The 20,595-nt window shown below is 49.1% G+C and overlaps 1 protein-coding gene across 1 annotated transcript in view; it reads right to left on the minus strand.

The window, feature by feature from the left end:
* The window catches only part of LOC105234635 (transmembrane protein 132B), a 316,926-nt gene extending 305,125 nt beyond the window's left edge, over window positions 1-11,801 (minus strand). The window contains 1 exon segment of the mRNA XM_034637932.1: window positions 11,518-11,801. Within this exon segment, the coding sequence (XP_034493823.1) occupies window positions 11,518-11,740 (223 nt within the window). The 5' untranslated portion in view covers window positions 11,741-11,801.
* Window positions 11,802-20,595: the final 8,794 nt, after the last annotated feature.

The following is a 20,595-nucleotide window of genomic DNA, read 5'->3' on the forward strand; positions in this document are numbered from 1 at the left end:
TCATGACCTGAGCAGAAGGCAGACGCTTCACCGACTGAGTTCCCAGGCGCCCCTGTGGATCTCCATTTTAAAGCCATCCCGCAGGGCCTGCGGCTGGGCCTGGGTTCTTCCTGCGGGTCCAGCACACCTGAATGAACCGATCTCTGTGGGGGTGGGGGAGGAAGGTCTTCAGTGGCATGAGGCTGGCAGTGAGGACACACGGTGCTGCGGACAGATGCAGCCTGGGAAAGTGAGTCGGCCCACCCGCACAGGGGGCCACAGGGGAGTCTGCTGGGCAAGAGCAGCCGGTGGGCAGACGAGAGCTTTGAAGACCAGCACCACCACCTCTCAGCCCACGGCTGTCCTGATCCCGGAGGCAGGCAGAGGCTCCTCGAAAGCTGAGCCCACGGCTCCCACAGGACCCAGCGACTCCGCACCAGAACTGGAACGAGTGTTCCAAGACTTGTGAGTGCTCACAGCAGCCTTACTCCCTGTAGCCACAAGGTGGAAATCAACACATGACACATCAAGAATGGGGCCCATCAGTACAAGGAGACAGGATCCGGCCACAAAAAGGAAAGAAGCACCGATACACCACAGATGAACCTTGAACACGTGATGCTCAGTGAGAGCAGGGACGGACACAGTACAGTTCCCGCTGCAGAAAAAGTCCAGAAGAGGCAGATCCCAAAGACAGCAAGCAGGTGAGCAGTTGCCAAGAGGCAGGGCGGGGGGCGGAAATGAGGAGTGAGTACTTTGTGGCTTTCGGGGTAATGAGAAATCCAGGAGTAGACAGCGGTGATGGTCACACAACACTGTGAATGTGGCATCACTAACGGTAAATCNACTGCAGGAAAAGTCCAGAAGAGGCAGATCCCAAAGACAGCAAGCAGGTGAGCAGTTGCCAAGAGGCAGGGCGGGGAGCGGAAATGAGGAGTGAGTACTTTGTGGCTTTCGGGGTGATGAGAAATCCAGGAGTAGACAGCGGTGATGGTCACACAACACTGTGAATGTGGCATCACTAACGGTAAATCCTGTGTTGTATATATTTTACCACAATTTTTTTTTAAAAAGCAGGTTGACAGGGTCAAGCATTGGAAAGGCCTCTGGGAGAGGGAGCAGGGGACAAGTGCCTCTGGGATGGCAACTACCAGGAAATGCTGGAGGACAGAGAAGCCTGCTGGAGATCCCTGAGGCCTCCGCTGTCCTGGGCCGATGTCCCAGACAAACACCCTCACCTGCTTGAAGTTCTTCCTCAAACTGAGGTCGAGAGGGGAAGGAAGACGGAAGAGCCCAGCTCCAGCGTGACCTGAGAGTTTATGTCTCCACCAGAACCCAGCGAGGTTCCCCAGCTGACCTAACCAGGCCAAGGTCTGCCACTTACTGGCTTGTGATTGGGGGCAAATTACTCAATCTCTCTGGGCCTCCGTCTCCTCGAGAGTCGGGTAGGGACAGTGATAACACCGACTTGACGGGGGTGTTGTGAGGACCAACAGAGGGACGTCTGCCACAGTGGCCCAGCACTGGACTTGGCACGTAACAGCATCTCCACAAACATGCATTGCTACCATGTTTACAGACCACAAATATCATGAGGACCTGCTACGTGTTAGAACAGAACTCCACACTGGAGCCTGTTGACTTCGATGTTCCTCGCGCGTCTGCCTCCCAGTTCAGTCTCATCTTCAGGAAGGAGACTGAGAGGCCACAGATACGCTCACGGCAGCCAGCTTTAAAAAACCATACACACCTCAGTCATCAAACTCGGTTCATCAAGGCTGGTGCCAGAAGGGCCTGGAGACTGCATCAGTCACCTAGGGCAGCCACAGCAAATTTCCAAAACAGGGTGGCTCAGGACAGAAATGCACCCTCTCCCGGGGCACCTGGGTACCTCAGCAGTTAAGCGTCTCCCTTCGGCTCAGGGCGTGATCCCGGCGTTATGGGATCAAGCCCCACATCAGGCTCCTCTGCTGGTAGCCTGCTTCTCCCTCTCCCTCTGCCTGCTGGTCCCCCTGCTTGTGTGTTCACACTCTCTCTGTCTAATAAAGAAATTATTAAAAAAAAAAAAAAAAAAAAAAAAAAAAAGAAAGACATCAGCTCTAATATCAGGTTCTGTCAAAGGAAGCAGGCAGCTGGGAAACATGCCACTAATCAGAGCAGCACTTCTCTGAAGCTTGTTATACCACCAACACCGTGGAAAAGCCAGCGACTTATCCCAAAACCAGCTTGGAGTTCACTCCCTCAGCCCCAGTCCAGAGACACTAGACATGTTGGTCAGGGTTTTCTTGCAGAGAACAGAATCCACTCCAGCTAGCTGATGCAGACAGGGACTCTTACAGGGGAAGCAAAGGCCTTATGGATCACTGGGGAGGTTGAAGAAACAAGCCCTATAGGTTAATATTTCAGAAAGGAACCTCCCAGGCACATGGCAGACCCAGGGCACAAGGAGCGGTTGTCTTCTGTACGATCAGGAAGCCACCAGCTGGACTGGGAAGCTGCCACCACAGCTGCTCACTCCAGAATCACGCTACCACTGCCACCATCTGGAAGCCAGCACCTTACGAAAGCCGGGACCATCCAAAAAAAGTCGCGATCTATATGCTGCCTCTGAAGCACCATGCCTGCTTCAGTCCACCCCATCAGAGCTGGTACTCCATGGCCTGCCTCTCCACCCCCTCAAAACCATGAGCAGGCACTGGGACATCTGCTGACTCAGCCCCCGGAAAGCCAGACACCTCTGCAACGGTGCTTGCCTGGAGAAATGGCAGAAGGGTGGCTAGGCCTCACCTCTACCTTCCGTATCTCTCCAAACTCACTCTCAATTCTGGGGCTTTGGCAGGACTGAGGAAGAGGTATGCTGCTCTGTTGGGCCTGTGGAAAGGCAAGGATGTAAGCTCCACCGGCCTGCCACGGTGAGAAGAACAAAGAGAAAAGCAGAGCCAAGAGACTAAAACAAAAAACCTAAGCTCCAATGGAATGCCCTGAGCTCCTGGATCCAACCATGCCTGAAGCCAAACTCTGAACTTTTTCTTTACTTATAGCCAAAAGGAAAGATTTTTTTTTTCTTTAAGCAGTTTGACTTGAGTTTCTGTTTCCTACAAGCAAAAGAATCCTGACTATGACTACACTCTAACCCCAAGGCCAGAGGGCCTTAGCTCTATCCTTAGAGACACATGCCAGAGCAAATCAGAGATCACAGAACTCCCCGGACTGGTTACATGGTTAACCCTGAGAAATCTCACACTCCTCCTCCCTTCCAGTTTCTAACTTGAGACTTCACCTCAGCTTCCTCTCTCCTCTCTCTCTCGCTCTCTCTCCCTCCCCCTTCTCCCCCCAACCCCGAATGGATTAAACTGAACTGTCCATTGGTCGCCTCATCCAGAAAGCCTTCCCTGACCTTCCCATGCTAGGCATCTCGACTCTGCCCTCCCATGCTCTCTCTGGGCATGTGTTACCATTATACCATGCTGGGCTGAAACTCCGTCTCCCTATGGAGAATGTAAGTTTCCTGGGGATGAGGGTCCGTACGTTTCACCTTCCATCCCAGTGCCGAATCGGAGACCCGGGACTGTGTGGGGTTCTACGGATATTTTCTTAATGAAGGAATTCATGCACCTCCTTCACGTCTGCCATCTGCTTGGCCTCCCCTTTCTCTTCTCAGCTCCCTGGCTCCCTTATTTCTAATTACTTTCAGCACTTTCAAATGCGAGTAGCCAGAGTTTTGAGAGGAAACCAATCAATCGCGGTCGGTAGAACTCCCATGTGAGCCCAACCCCGCACCTCCCTGCCTCGCTTAACCAGCTCAGCATCTCTCCTCATCCTTTCCTTCTGGCTTTCAGAGCTTTCCAAACAAAATCTTCCTCAAAAATCAAGCCCAGAAAACAGAACCACCAGACTTATAAAAATAGCTATTTGAATGCACTGTAATAAATGAACAAATACAAAATCAACACCTAACGCTCCTGAGAATTAACTTCGGCAGTACAGCCCGAAGCTTGAAGGAGAAGGAACAGGGAGAGAAAACCAAATTATATGAAGCAGAGAACGCAAAGCCTGAATTTGAGATTGTTTTGACAAACAGAAGCAGCCACGTGAGAGAAAACATGTAATAACCTCCCAGAAATTCCCCAACGTCTTCACTCTTAGAAGCCAGCCCCTTTAGGAAAAAAAGAACAAAATCCAAATACAATCAAGTCTTTTTTTGAAAACTAAATGTGAGCAGTTGCTCCCTGCTCTTTGCACCCCAGCCTTTCATGCTGTTCTCAGGTGAAGAGCACCGAAGATGTGCCCTCGGGGCATCGGCACCTGCTCCTAGAGCCACGGCCCGTGGGAGAGCTGAGGGAGGGGAGCAGCGGGCAGCCGGCGCCGCAGACTCTTTCCCCTGTGCACCTGCAGTGCACCTGACGCTGGCCAAGCCCCACCAGCTAACGGTGGGCGCCACCACCGTGAAGTTCGCCAGCCAGGAGCTAAAGTCAGCTCTACGTCCATGTGCCAAGCTGAGGTCATGCCTGTAAAGGGGATGAACATCGTCCGCAGAAAGAGAACATTTGGGTGGCCCGAGAAAGCCTGTCTGAAGTGGGGACATCAAAGCAAAGCCACATCTCCTGGGTGCCCCTGGAGGCCACCTGCAGCCCAGGTGGGTGGCTCCTGGACACTGACACCATCCACGTGGAACATCGGCCTCTCTCTCTGCCTGAGGCTCTCTCTGGCCACCGGAGCACACTCTGCCTGACGCAGGGAGTGCCAGCAAGTCAGTGCCACCAAGAGGGGGGTCAACAGGTGATGATAGAGACCCCGGCTTCTTCGCGCCTAGTCAGACTGTGGGGACAGGTGATCTACCCAGGTGACCCGTGGGCCCCAGGGATCTGCTCACTCACACACCTGTGGATCACCTGTGATTGCCGTGCCTCTCCCCCCTTGCCTGCCCCCACCCACTGCCTGTGACCCACCTGCACCCAAATCTTTGTCTTGAGTCTGCTTTGAGGAGAGCCAAACCCAGACAGCCATGAACAGGTGATGGGAAAGGGAACAGACTATCAGAAGGCCCCAAGGGCTGAGATCTCAGCTTTTCAAAGGACAGAAAGAACAGGTGTGGACAGGGAGGGAGCCGGGGGATGGCACGAGGGGGTGCTGGGTGTCAGATGGGGCCCGGCTGGGCAGGGCCCCTCGGGAAAGGCCCAGGACGATGGAGGAGTAGGACTACAGTGTGGAGCAGGGGAGAGACGGGATCCAACTACTCTTTCAGATGTCCTGTGGTCTAGACGTGCACCCGCAGACGGATAAACAGAAAGTACTCCATCCCCACGACGGAGTGTCATTCAGCCAAAAGAAGGAACCAAGTGCTGACACAAGCTGCAACACGAACCTCAAAACACATGACATCACCTGAAAGAAGCCAGAAACAAAGGGTCACTTCTCTGTAGGACTCCTTATATGAGACATCCAGAAAAGGCGAATCCACAGAGACGGAGAACAGGTCAGCGGCTGCCAGCAGCTGGGGCGAGGGAGCAGGGAGAGACAGTGAATAGATGTGGGGTTTCCTTTTGGGGGGATGAGAATGTTTGGAACTCGATGGAGCTGGTGGTTGTACAACACTGTGCATGAACCAAATGCCACTGAATTGTTCAGCTGAACATGTTTATGTTTTGTGGATTTCAGAGGAGGAGGAGAAGGAAGGGACTCCTCTGGCTCACTGGTGGAGAATGGGCTGGGTGGAAGAGGGAGGCAGGGACAGGACCCAGGAGGTACACGAGCCTTCCAGGCGGGAGGTGACAGCAGTTTGGGTGAGGCATCAGGGAAACAGAGTGAATGGGCCATTTGAGATCGCCCGTGGCACTGGCAGGCAGGCCTTGGACTTGGGCAGAACACAGGGTGAGAGTCAGAAGGGCTGTCTCTGTGTGCCACCTGCCCTGAGCTGAACTTCCTGCTACCTCCTTCTTGCCCAGGTGAGAGACCCTATGTACCCACTCCCGGGGTACCACCAGCTGCCACCCTCCACTGCTGCCAGGGACAAACGGCTGCAGCCTCTGTGCAGTTTGGGGGCTCAGAATTAGGATCTGTCCACCACCATAACTGCCTGCACCCCATAATAAAGCAGCAGGAATAACAGTAATACATAACGTTAATACTGCAAGAGGAACCCTCCCTCCCACAGAGCGGAGAAGTCCGTCTGGAGTGCTGCTTTGGGGCATAACCCGGCATCAGGCAACCCATGGAACCCTCTCCTGAACACTGCAGGGATCTGTATGATCCCATCTAAAAACCGAGGACATCACCTGGATAACTGTTCCTCAGATTGTTGGCTGCCAAACCACCTCCATCAGAATCACCTCTACTTGTTGCAAGTAATTGGGCCGTGGCCTAACCCTTCCTAATCAGAATGCTTGGACTCCCAGAGTCTGCATTTAACAAGTACCTAAGAAACAGTGTTACACGACAAAGCTTGAGCACCACAGGCCTAGATCACAAGGGTCCCGCCCCAATGTCCACAGCAGCAGAGAAGTCAAGACTCAAATCCTGTAAATCTACGAATTTAATGAGAAAGATGAAAATAATCTCACTCTCAGCCAAAAGGGAAGAAATGCTGTCACCTGATCACAAATGTTACAGAACAAGGGAATTCTTGCCCTGGAGTATACAGGGTAGGGGAGCACGAATCAGCACTGGCTGAAAACCAGCCTGCTGACCACGGCCCCCAACTCTAACTGGGTGTCCCACACAGCTCGTCTGTGCTCACATCCCACAGCCAGGCTCCCAGAGTGGAAGCTGGACCTAGAAGCAATCCAGTTCTCACACCGGAGCAAGCCCTAGAGTCACCTGAAGGGCTTCTTCCATCACTGATCACTTGGTCCCAGCCCCAGAGCTCCTGATTCAGCAGGTGGGGCCCGAGAATGTGCACTTCTAATAGGTTTGCAGCTGAAGCTGAAGCTGCTGGCTTGGTGAGGGGAGGCAGCACTTTGAAAAGCCAGCGCAGAGCAGGGTGCATACCTTCTCCCAGTCACAGGGATGAGGTAATCGGGTTGGTAATCGGGTTGGTCCTCTGAAGCAAAGACATAGAATGGGATATTTCAACTGGGACAACAAGAATCGTGTGACCAGGAAAAGCAATGAAATGGAGATAGCAAAAGTCTGTGATCCAAGAGGAGGGCACACAAGACAGGTCACCCGCTTCACTGGTGGCCCAGCATTGTCCCTGGTCACAATCATTCACCCTAAACAGAATCCAATCCAATCAATTTTTACAAAGGACTGACCATGGGCCAGAAACTATGCCAAGGGATTCATGTCCATACCCCTGACTACAAAGATCCTTTGGTCTCCAAGGAGCAATAAGACCCTTCTACATACTTCTGTAATAATGCCAGGAAAAGAAATTCCTAGCCACTATAACCTTAGCAGAAAATTCAGTTATCAAATCATAAGCACTTACTAAATGGCTGGTTTGGGCCAGCACCGCACCAAGTTCTGTAAGGAGATCATTGTATAAGGCGGGTTTCCTGCCCCAGAGACACAAGCTTGTCTCCATGAAGAGGGTCCTTAGCAAAAAACGTCATCAGCTCAGTGTGGGACTTCTGAAAAGACTGCTCAAAAAGAGTTGACACTGTCTCCCCTCACTGCTGCCTGGAAGGTAGAGGTGATAGCTGGAGCTCTGGGAGCCATATTGGACCATGAAGTGACGATAAGGACAGAAGTCACAAGCTAAGGAAAGCAAAGCAGAGGGTAGAGCAGCCTGTGTTTCTGATACATGGGGTGAGATGAAAATTAACTTCTATCTTGTTTAATCCCATTTTGTTTTTTCTGTTCTATATAGCCAAACTTAATCCTGGATGACTCCTGTGGGCCAAGTAACCAATTTTACCAGACATGTGGGTTAGGTAAGAATCCCATTCCTGGCCTGGGTAAGTCTCCTTTCCCAAGATGAACACACTGAACCAACTAAGACAAAGAACATCTAAAGTCAGTGATATCAGCCACATACAAGCTAGTATGACTATCAAAGAGCTCTGGAATTGGAAAAGTCCTATAGACTTTCTGATTCAACCAATCCATTTGATTGATGAGGAAGTTGAGACTCTCAGAAGAAAAAAAAATTCCCAACATCTCCAGGATAGGACTTTTTCTACTAAAGTAACTTTCATCAGAAAGATTTGCTCACTCACTAGAGGAGTCCATAACAGTACTTTTGCCAGATCCAAAAATAGAGAAGAACAACAAAACAATTTCACAGAACATCTCAATTAATTAATTGCCCAAAGAAATCAAGCTCAGGTCCTTAGGAACAACATAGAAGCTATTTATATATTTATTGGGGGGGGTGCATAATGTGACTTTGCACATTTAACCCTGTCCCAATATTTACAGCACACTCCTGTCTATCTTGGCAAGCAGGTGTCAATTCTATATTTGTGCCTAAAACTTTCTCCTAAAGCCAATTTATCACTCAACTAATCAGGAGATGTTTATTGGCTGGGAACTCATCAGGAAATTTCCATGACCAGGGGTTGTCTGCTGCAGGCATCATTTAGAAACAAAGTAGGCTAGACGTTTAAGAAGCAAGTTTTTTTGCAGAAGAAATTCTTGGAAGAGGACATTTTAAAAATCAAGTGCTTATAACCTGAGGCTACCACCTCACTTTCAAATTTCCATCCCCTTCAAGTGGGAAATACCCTAATGGGGAAGCTGCAGAAAGAATTAAGACAGGATCTAGCCAAGGGACTGTAGAGATGATAATGCATGAGAAAGGCAAAGATGTTCACACTGGCATTGTTTATAATAGAAAACAAAATGGAAACATAATTACCCATCAACAGGGAGTTTTTTAAGTACATCATAACATGCAGGCAGTGGAATATTACCCAGCCATTATGAATGAAGGGGCAGATCGACACGTGTGTCTGTGGGAAGCGCTCTAGAATATGAATTTTTTTTTTTTAATCAAACTACAGGGGCGCCTGACGGCTCAGTCAGTTAAGCATCTGCCCTCAGCTCAGGTCATGATCTCAGGGTCCTGGGATGGAGTCCTGCGTCAGGCTCCCTGCTCAGCAGGGTCTGCTTCGCCCTCTCCCTCTGCCCCTCCCCCTGCTTGTGCTCTCTCTCTCTCTCACTCTAATAAATAAATAAAATCTTAAAAAAAAATCAAAGTGCAAAAGAGTGTATGCACCGTGCCTTCCTTCACGTAGTTAACACACACATATGGAATAGGATGTTTCTGGAATGACAAATAGGTTGGTTGGGGGAGTTCATTTTGTAACTGTATGTACTATTTGAACTGTTTTTACCAAGCACATGTGTTTTTTTTAAGTATTAACAGGGATTAGTACAAAAGTTTTAAGTGTTTTTCCTTTATACTTTTTTTGAGGGAAATAATATATAAGCAATTGCTTTCAAACTCTGTTCTCTGGAATCCTAGAATCTTTAAAAACATGTCGGGAAAAGGGTGGGCAGGACTGCTAACCTGGTTCTGGTCGGAGTGGCGGTGCTTTATAGCCTATGTTCCTGGACAATATTTCTTGTAGGAATAAAAGAGTTCCACCACTAAAAAATACATTTCAAAAACCATTGGGACAAGGGCAATGTAAATGCACAAGGTTATTTATATTGTTTTTATTGAGAAAAATGTGCCCAAGTTTTCCAGCACGGACCTAAAGGAAGGCTGTTTATTCAACTCTCAGGAATTGATAGGGCCTAAAGTCCACATCTCTGGAATCCCTGAGGTTTATCCATGGAGTAAGGTGAACAATGTCTCTGCCCCCACCCCCAACACACACACAAAATTCATGTTTACCTGGAACCTCAGAACGTGACCTTGTGCGGATATAGGGTCTTTCAGACGCAGTACGTTAAGATGAGGTCACCCTGGATGACAGTGGGCCCTGAGTCCAATGACTGTGGCCTCAAGAGAAGAGGCGAGGACACACGTGAACACACACGGGGAGAGAGCCATGTGACAACAGAGGCAGAGATGGGAGAAACGTCTCAACATGCCAAGGAATACCAGTTTTAAAGGCACCGGGTTTGTAGTAATTTGCTGTGGTGGCCCCAGAAAACTGACACATGAAAGGAAAGAAAAAGAAAGAAAGAAAGAAAGGAGAGAAAGGAGAGGAAGGAGAGTTAGAAAGAAAAGAAAAGAAAAGAAGGAGGAAAGAAAGAAAGAAAGAAAGAAAGAAAGAAAGAAAGAAAGAAAGAAAAAGAAAGAAAGAAAAGAAGAAGAGGAGGAGGAGAGGAAGGGACGGAGGGAGGGAGGGAGGAAGGAAGGAAGGAAGGAAGGAAGGGAGGGAAACCATATGCACGGGCCACAAACCAACAACTAAACCAGAAGAGGCTTCCACCCTGATACACTCCACTGCCTCGCCGTCAAACTCAGGCGTGCTCAGCTTCATCTGGAGGGCTTGTTAACACCCAGATTCCTGGGCTGCACCTGCAGAATTTCTGGTCGCCCAGGTCTGGGATGGGGGCCCGAGAATCTGCACCTCCAGGTGGCAAAGCTGTGGGGCCAGGGACCACCCTTTAAGAAGCACAGCTCCTATTGCTCCAAACAGAGAAGAGCCCAGGGCACTCCTCCCCGAAGCTGCCACCTGAGACGCACCACTTCCTTCTTCTCTACAGGTTAGCCTCACAGGTAAGTTGTTTTTTTTTTTTTTAGCAAAAGGTTCTACAACTAGCAATTTAAAAAAGAAACTTCAGGAAATCTGCAGTGTCTCCTCTCCTCCCAAAATACCTTAGTCTGTGTAGGAGACATCTGCTGTTTTTGCCTGCCCGAGCTCCAGTCCTCCTTCTGCTCATCTCTCCTGGCTTTCCTTGGGGAGCCTTCCTTCCCCCACTCCTAGCCCACGGGGCTTAGGGTAATAGATGCCACCTAGCACCCGTGACCCAGGCCAGCCGAGCAGAGTGAATGGTTCCAGGATGGGCACTTGCTGGGCCCCTTAGATGAAACTCAGAGAGAAATGATGAAACTATTGAGAAAAAGCAGTTCTTTCCCCTAGAACTGCAGAGCTGGGAGGATAAGGGAGCACAGGAATCCAGGAGCACCTGCAGCTTCTCTGACACTCATGGGGAAAACCTGCTCAGGGACATAGTCAACAGTGGACAGGAAAGCCTGCAGCCGCCGAGGGAATTCCCAATGCTGCCGTCTGAGCCCCTGGATGCAGCTACACCTGAAGCGGTCCTACCAGAAAATCTGTGCCTTGATTTTTCCATTGCAGACCCAATAAATTCTTTTGATTCATAGGTAGACAGACAAATAATTTACTTAGTGGGTTTGAACTGGGTTTCTCTTGATGGCAAGCAACCACAGGACTCCTGACTGATACAGATCTCAGTACTGTCTTCCAGGAAGCAGGGACCTGAAGGGGGATGAACCAAGTGACATCAAGGACCCTTCCCGGTCAGGAATCAGCGCACTTACACATCACAGGAGCAAAAATGTGAAGGAAGTTCTAATTTGGAAAAGTGCTCAGAATCCAAAAGCAAGTCCTGGATCAAGAGCTAAAATATTACAGAATTCCTCCGAAAAAAACTTTTCGGAAATGGTGACCTCACCCGTCAGGAGGCATCTGGCTGGAGTAACAGGAGCCCAACTACAACTGGCTCGAGCCATCAGGACACGTGTTCTTGACTCAAGGAAAAGGCCGAAGAGTGGGCGGCGGCAGGGATGCCTCGGAGGCATGCTCACGTCATCGGGGCCCCGGCTGCGCTCCAGCTTTCCGCTCCACCTCCTCCGCAAGCTGGCAGGCTCTCCCCGCGCTGCTGCGCTACCAGTCATAGAGTCCTCACGCGACTGCGTCCTAAGCGGGAGAGAAGAGGGAGCAGAAGGACCTCTCCGCCATATTCCTTTCTCCTCAAGGAGACAGCTGGCCAAAGCAGCACGCTCTTCTACCTCATTGGCTAGACCACGGTCACATGGCCAGGTCTAAACCAATCACTGGCGATCAGAAAGCTGATTGACACCCCGGCAGTGGCCAATCAGGATTCACTGCTGGAGCTGGGTCCAACATCTCCAGAAGGAATGTTATTCTAGCAAAGCAGCCACCTGGCTAGTTGGCAGGTGACCAGGGGGGTCTGCTGTAGGCACTGTCCATCCCTCTGCACACCACGTACCCACCACAGATTCCTGACCACGGAAGTGATCCCTCCAAGCTTGAAAAGGTTCAGCCCTGACCACAAGCCCTGTGGCAAAAGCATCTGAGCTCCATTCCCCTGAGTTCCAGTGGGGGACCCAGGAGATGTCAGAAGTGCTGAGGTCGGGAGGGCATCGTGACCCAAACTGTTCTACTTTCCCCTCCAGACCTCTTCCGGGTCAACAGCCGAGAGGGTTGCCGCGGCCTTCCCGCCCCAGAGGTGCCCGCCTCCGCAACTCTCCATTAATCAAGATCCGGAGCCAAATCCCTCCTCTGCCGCCGTTATCTGCAGTTGTCCGCACACATGTGTTCTGGACCGGGGAGCCCCCGAGGTGCTAATGAAGGCAGCCAGCCCGGGACACGGCCGTGCAAATTCTGGCCAGTCCGACCTCCATGAAGCTTCACAGTCCCTGTCCTGAGGCTCGGAAACCACAGGCAGGGACAGCTGGGCCTCCCGTGCCACTGGCTCCAGATGGTGAGGTGGCAAATCCCAGCTATTCTTGCTGTCTTCATTTGGGGACCCCCAGAAGCAGAGCTGAGACAAGAATGAGAGTGCAGGTGATCGATCTGGGAGGCGACCCCAGGAAACATCAGGTGGGAGGTGGAGCAAGGAGACAGGGAAGGAGTCCACAGAGGGTGTGTTATCAAGCAGAGCTCCGCGGCAGCACACAACCCTGGGGGCCACCCAGTTCCATCCTGCCGGCGGCCCTGGGAGCCAGCGGAGAAAACACTGGGAGTTATCTCACCCCAAGGAGAATTCAAGGACTCCCGGAATTCATGAATTCCTGGCACTTTTGTTCAGCCCTACACACAACCACCGTGCCTCCAAATGGCCCACTGGCGTCAGCAGCGGGAAGGTGGGCAGCACAGGGATGGCGAGGGGTGCCCAAAGGGGATAAAAGTGACTTCTACGCTTGTCAAATCTGCCTTGGTCTCCAAGCTGCTGACTCTGCGTGATCCTGTGATAAGGCACCACGGGATCAAGAAGAACCCTCCTCGGATGGGTCCCTACAGCACCAGCAACACCACTTGAACTGGACTGGAAGGAGTTTGCCTTTTGCTGCCTGGAAGGCACCTCTGACCCTACCCCAGTACTCAGGCCCCATCACAGGAGCCCCACCGAGCAAAGTGATTAAAGCCACAAGCTCCAGAGCCAGACCGCCTGGGTGTGAATCCCAGCTCTGCCACTCAGGAGTTGTGCGGCCTTGAGTGAGTTACTCAACTTTTCTGTGCCTTAGTTTCTTAATCTGTAAAATGCAAATAATGATAGTCCTTCCTCATGGGGATTTGTCAGCACTTCTATACCTGACACAAAGCCAGCCCTTCACAAATGTAGCTAACATTAAGTCACAAGGAACCTGGGTCTCCCCATATGTTTCTCATCAACTGCCCCAGCAAACACCCACTAAGAGACAACAGGATTTTCAATATCCTTGCTACCTAACACTAGTACAACACTTAATAGCTTATGAAGCATGTGACTACCCATTATTACAACTGTCAGTCCCCAAAGGCCTACAAAGCACTGGGCACAGTCACCCTTCAAACATGCATTCACTCTAAATCCTACAGAACCTTCCCTATAGACCATGAGCTCCATGAGAGCCGGGACCACGCTGGAATGATTCTCCATCAACCTCCAGTGCTAAATGAAGTGTAGGGCTGGCTAAATAAATAAATGGAGGAATGACCGATCCAATAAACCCTACTAGGTAGATCTTACCCCCATTTTACAGAGGAGAAAACTGAGACTCAGGGAAGGGCAGACCTAATTCTGAAGCATGGCTCTTTCTACTGGCCCATGCAGCCTTCTTACTGGACCCTCCCAATCACCCTACCAACTAGAGAGCACTATTACTAACGACATAATCTTAGGCAATTTGCTGACCTTTTCTAAGTCGGCTTCCTCATCTGCAAAATGGCAAGGACAACAGTCCCTCCCTCGGGAGGTGGCCGTGTGTGTAAATGTTTCCATGTGTAGAAAGAGCTTAGAGTAGCGCCAGACACAGCAGGTATTCAAGAAATGTCAGTTCATAGTATCATCAATCCCATTAAACTTGAAGAGGTTAAGTAGTTGGTCTAAGGTGGAGCTGGGTCTGGACGCCAGGGTACTAATTCCCAAGGCCAGGCCCGTTATTTGGTCTGACACAACTCTGCGGGCTCCACGGTCATAGGCAACTTTGACACCCTTTGCTGGGAGCACACTACTGAATAGGTGCAGAGTTGATCCCGCTGCATTAAAATGAAAACCAAATAGGGATATTTGAAATTGCACCCAAAGAGGTACATACCAGGACTCTCAGCACTACATTTTTTTCGTGTAAGGCAAAGACTAGAACCAGCCCAAATGTCCATTACAGGGTGAAATGGGACTTTTGGGCTGATAGCAAGCTAAGAGCAGAAATATTGCACTGGAAAACCTAGACCCAGTTTTCTCCCCCCAAGATGGGGAATTGGCCACACTAACTTTGAGTTTGGTGTAAAACCAGGGGAGTCCCGTATTTGTGGGCATTCCCTGAAAAAGAAGTGCATGTTGCTAATATAACTTTGCTATAGATAAGCTACCTCTTTCCTAATCCATTTGCCCTTTGTGCTGGGCCCACAGCCGGAGAACATTTCCCAGCCTCCCTTGCAGCTAGGTGTGGCCACATGACTGAATTCCAGCCAGTGGAATGCTAGTAGAAGACAGGTGTGCTCCTGCCAGACCTGGACCATTAAAGACTCCCACATGATGCTCAAGTGCTCCCTCTTCCCTGTGGCAGAGACTGGGGTGGGGGAAATGATCCTCAAGAATGAGTAATTCTAGGTCCCTAAATCACCACATGGAAGGCTTGCTTCACACCTGGACTGGACCCTTGCACGGGAAAGGATCAAGTTCTATTGCACTAAGCCCACCCTAATAGAATAAGTTCTTCCAGAAACACGATAGAAATCCAAAATACTGGGGGGCTCCTGGGGGGCTCCGTTGGTTAAGCATTTGCCTTCGGCTCAGGTCATAATCTCAGGGTCCTGAGATCAAACCCATGTCAGGCTCCTTGCTCAGCAGGGAGTCTCCTTCTCCCTCTCCGTCTGCCTCTCTCCCTGCTTGTGCTCTCTCACTTGCTCTCTCTCTCTCTGTCAAATAAATAAATGAAATCTTTTTAAAAAAACAAAATCCAAAATATTAAAATGGGATAGCACAGCCAGGGGCATTGGGGAACTAGGGGTCAGGGATGGGAGGAAGAACCTACGTTTGGTAAATACCTCTTTTATACTTTTATCATATTTATACCATGCGCTTGCTTTCAATTCAAGAAAACAAAATATTTCACGTGGCCAGAAAAAGCCAGGAAAGATGTGGGAGCCTTTCTAAAAGAAACCACATCAGATATGTGGTTGGTTTTTGTCCTGGTCTCCCCTTAGATGCATCCCTCAGAGGAAGTATGTTCTCCAGGGCTGACCCAATATACGCAGGGAAAAGAGGTCTGGTTGTGGGGGAGGAAGAGGGAGGTCTTCAGTCCCTCAGGAAGCCCAGGGGTCCTGCCTCTGATAAGACAGTCACCCACCTAAGCACAACGGGACCGATGCTGCCATATAACCCAGCGGTGGAGGAAAGGTCTGTCTCCAGGCAGCTGTCTCCTGAGGTCCTAAATACCAGAGAAGAGTTGGTACCCTGGGGCACCTGGGTGGCTCAGTCGTTAAACATCTGCCTTCGGCTCAGGGCGTGATCCCAGCGTTCTGGGATCGAGCCCCACATCAGGCTCCTCTGCTGGGAGCCTGCTTCTTCCTCTCCCACTCCCCCTGCTTGTCTCTCTCTCACTGGCTGTCTCTCTCACTGGCTGTCTCTGTGTCAAACAAATAAATATAATCTTTAAAAAAAAAAAAAAAGAGCTGGTACCCTGAAAAGTCTACTTACGGTGGACCCACTTAGTGCAAAGACATAAATAACACAATTTCAGAAATTGTTACGATAGACTCACCACAGTATAAAAATAAACATACAATTAATCTAGAACATAATTAACATAGAATTGCCATAGGACCCAGCAATCCCACACCTGGGTATACACCAAAGGGAAATGAAAACAGGTGTTCAAACAAAAATTTAGGCACAAATGTTCACACCAACATTAATCACGACAGACGAAAAGTAGAAACAAACCCAAGGTCTGTCAACAGATGAATGAATAAACAAAATATGGTCCATCCGTGTGATGGAATATTATTCAGCCATAAAAAGGAATGAAGTTCTGAACCATGTTACAACATGGAGAAGCCCTGCAAACATGCTGAGTGAAAGAAGTGAGTCACAAACGACTACAGAATGTATGATCTCATCTGTACGAAATACAGGACAGGCCAGTCTATAGGCAGAAAGTAGATTAGTGTTTGCTGGGGCTCGAGGGGAAAGGAATGTTCATGGGTATGGCTTTATTTTGGGGTGATGAAAACGTTTTGGAACTAGATAGAGGTGACATTGCACAACGATGTAAATATACTAAATGACACTGAACCGTATGCTTTAAAATGACTTAAACGATTAACTTTATGCTATGTGAATTTTACCACCAAAAAAAAACAGGCATGACTAAGACTTTATCTAGAAAAGTGAAATAGAAATTTTGCAAATAAGACTTTCTTAGAGTTCACAAAATGCAAATTATAACTGCAACTATATACCAATCTTTAGACTAAAGCATGAGTAAGATGAATAAAATGTGGAGAGTAATCACGTAATTCATCCAACAAAATCGTTAAGAGCAGGAAGCAATGTCCTTCCCTTCTCATTTGACTTTGGTAACATGACCATAAAGAAGCACATTTTTGCTAAAATATATCAGGGCATCATTGATTTCCCCAAGGTCATCTCTTAATCCTTTGATATTCAAATCATTCTATTTTGAGCCATCTATTAAATTAGCAGTTTGGTCGATTTCCTTTTCCTCGAGTGCTAACTGCTCTAACCCTTGAGAGGCCCTCATTGGTCAATGGTTTTGTGGTGGGTTGGGCAGTTTGCCAACATCACTTTCATCGACTTCCTGAAATCCTACATTTTTTGCAAGACTCGCAATTTCACTTTATGATCTGCACTGAATTTACAGTTCATTATAATTTATTGAATCTACAGTTCCTGCCCAAACCTTCGAAGATATCAATAAAATGGGATGGATGAGAGTGAACGTGACCTTTCACTGCAGTTCTCAACTGTGGATAATTTTGCCCCCCCCCCCATGAAACACTGGTCAATGTCTGGAGCCATTTTTATTTGTCACAACTTGTTGGGGGGGGGAAGGCGACTACTGGCCTCTAGAGGGCAGCCTCCAGGGATGCTGCAAACATGCTTCTGTGCACAGAACTGACCCCCACACAGAGAAGTACCAACTCAAAATGTCACTGCCAAGACTGGGAAACCCTGTCGTACAAGGATGTTGGGTGGGAACCAAATTTATAGATGGTCAGTTCATTGGAAAGTACTTCATGTTATGACAGTTTTGAAGCCCCAGATGCCACATCACGGCAGTAACTCCAATAAGGAATATTCCCATGTTGAGGAATCCCCAGATTGCTATCCTGGGTCCCTATTCATGGAAAGCCTGGTTCTTGTGACGATTTTCCTTAGTTGCCCTGGCTGCCAGGATGCCCAAGTCAAATTTACGGTCGATCTCTCAGTATATGTTTCTCATAGAGACCCACCCCACCATGACACTATTTAGCTGCCCCCTAGTTTCCTTTTCCCCAGTTGTTTTATTTTTTTTTAAAGATTTTATTTATTTATTCGACAGAGATAGAGACAGCCAGCTAGAGAGGGAACACAAGCAGGGGGAGTGGGAGAGGAAGAAGCAGGCTCATAGCAGAGGAGCCTGATGTGGGGCTCGATCCCATAACACCGGGATCACGCCCTGAGCCGAAGGCAGACGCTTAACCTCTGTGCCACCCAGGCGCCCCTTCCCCAGTTGTTTTAATCTTATTTGTGGACACTGCCTTGAGTCCACGATGGAGGAAAGCAGGGATAAGTAAGCAAAAACAAAACAAGCAGCTCAACCTAATATTTAGCCAAGTGGGGCAGAGAAACATATTGCCCCCTTGGAATCACAAACACCCATTGCTCCCTTTGCCCCACCCCACTTAACGGTGTGTGGGGTGGTTTTCTCCCCCTCCTCCCGAAATAGCAGGTGCCTAGTTACAGAAGAGCATGAGGCCTTGGCAGCAATCCAATGTTTCTTATGCAGCTTGTTCAGAGGGAGGACGTTATTGGAATCCCCATCAAGACAGTTTCACTCACCTCAAAAGACTGCATTGCCCTGTAAGCCTGAGCCACAGCGCTTGGACTCAATGAGTACTCCAGAAGGATGCCATTCCCAACCTCATTGGACTGCCCCAGGTACCATAGTCAGGAAACCCAGTCCTCCTTCGAATCTCCCTCCCACCATAAGTTCTCCAAATCCTACCAGACCATCAAGGCCCAAATCAAGCCAACACCTCCTCCAGGAAGCCTGCCCATAACTCCCCGTGGCTCTCCCTTCTCGGAATTTCTACTGTTCCCCCTTTTGTTGAATTGCCTTATTTCAGGCAGGCCAGTTATCTCCTTCCCAGGTCCCTGGGGCATTCTTCCTTTTACAGGCTTCCACTGTACTGAACATATCGAAATGCTCCTATAACTCACATGACATAAAATTATTTTATAAGAGTTAAAGCAAACTGAAGTTGACCGGCCAACATTATATTTTGCGGTTGTCTGAACACTAGTTTGGGAATTACCATTTTCTTTCAGTATTTGGGACCTAATAACTTTTTCAGATCTTAAGCTTTTTTTTTTTTTTTTATTTCCAAGCAGTTATTTCCACCGCTTTATACAGAATAGCAAAACGTTAGAAACAGCCTTGATGCCCACTGATTCATTACAATGAATGAGGGTAGATCACAAAGTAATGTGTCTACCAAGGATAAGATTTACATACATACTTGATTACTGTAACTACTTTGCAAGTTTTCTTTCCAGCTTTATTGAGGTATAGTCCCAGATACACTCATGAGCCCTAAACACCGGGCCTACAACCTGGTGAATAAAATAATCTCATTCATCTCTCTGAGTAGATATGATGCTTCTTGAAGGGAAGGGGCATGTCTTATTCTCCCTGAAACCCCATGTGCCAAGTACAGAACAGACTAAGTGCTCATTAAACACTCATCCAACTAGAATTTAGTGGCATTTACTATGTGCCAGGCACTGTTCCAGGTCCTGGCGACACAGCCATGAATCAGACAAAGGAGATTACTACTCTCATGAAGCTGGAATTCTAGTGCAAAACACAGGTAAATGGGTAATTATAGTCTGTCTATGTGAGGTGGCCGTGAATGGTACGAGGAAAAACAAAGCAGGGAAAGGGAGAGAGGGTGTTGGGTGCTATGATGGAAAGGATGGCCAGAAATGCCTTCTGATGCGAGGACAGATGACCAGAATCATGTTGCCTCGAGGAAGTGAGCCATACAAATATCAGGGAAAGGGGAAAAGCATTCCAGACATATGGAACAGCACACGCAAAGGCCCGGGGGTAGGTGTGTGCTTGACCTCTGAGGGATGAAATGGAGGCCAGCAGCTAGTGAAGAGCAAGTAAGGGGAAGAGGGCTTCGTGGGCCACGCTCAGGACTTTGGATTTTTACGCTGAGTGAGCTGGGAGCCTTGGGAGGGCCTGGGAGAGAGAAGGGACAGGAGCTGATTTGACATCTTAAATGGGTCCGCTCTAGCTACATCCTGAAAAACAGACATAAGAGGACAAGGAAAAAGGCCTGAAGACCCATTGGGAGACCACTGCTGCCTCCAGAAACTGACTGACTGCTCCACCAAGAAAACATCCAAGCCAGGAGCCCAATGGTGCCCCCACCCACTGTCAGAAAACACAAGCCCAGACCTCTTGGAGGTGCCAGGAGAGGAGAGCCTGCATCACCATCTTGGCCTTCTCCAAGACTGGCAGGGCGCCCAGACCAAATCAGTACTGAATGCACAAGGATCTGGTCTGCCCTTGCGGAAGCAGTGGCTGGGTCTCCACGAAACAGCATCATCTCGTACGCATGTTAGTTCGCTGCTGAACAAAATCCCATAGACTTCTTTCTGTAACTCCAGGCAGTGAGGCTGGGTCACCCCTGGTGCTCACACAGATTTGGGTTAGGGCAAGAAATGGCCTTGGGTCTTAAGAGACGGTTTGAGGAAGGAAGGAGGCCTCTTCCCAAACCTTGATGCAAAAAGCCTCCATTTGCCAAAACGCATTGCAAAGCATGCCACGGAGCAATGCATCGAGTCTACTGCTTTGCCTAGAAGAAAAGTAAAGAAAATAAAAATACATATTAGTAGTTGTTTGTATTGCATAAAAACAACAATGCCGGAAGCTACACAAGAGGCAAGCACTTCTATGGAACCTGACAAAGAGCAAAGGCTGCAACGTGCTGTCACCGCCATCCAGAGTATTGGTCCAAACTCTGGTAATGCATTTCCGCATCTCTGCCACACATCCCTGGGACGCTG

The sequence above is a fragment of the Ailuropoda melanoleuca genome, chromosome 12, assembly GCF_002007445.2.
Source record: "Ailuropoda melanoleuca isolate Jingjing chromosome 12, ASM200744v2, whole genome shotgun sequence".
Taxonomy (NCBI): domain Eukaryota; kingdom Metazoa; phylum Chordata; class Mammalia; order Carnivora; family Ursidae; genus Ailuropoda; species Ailuropoda melanoleuca.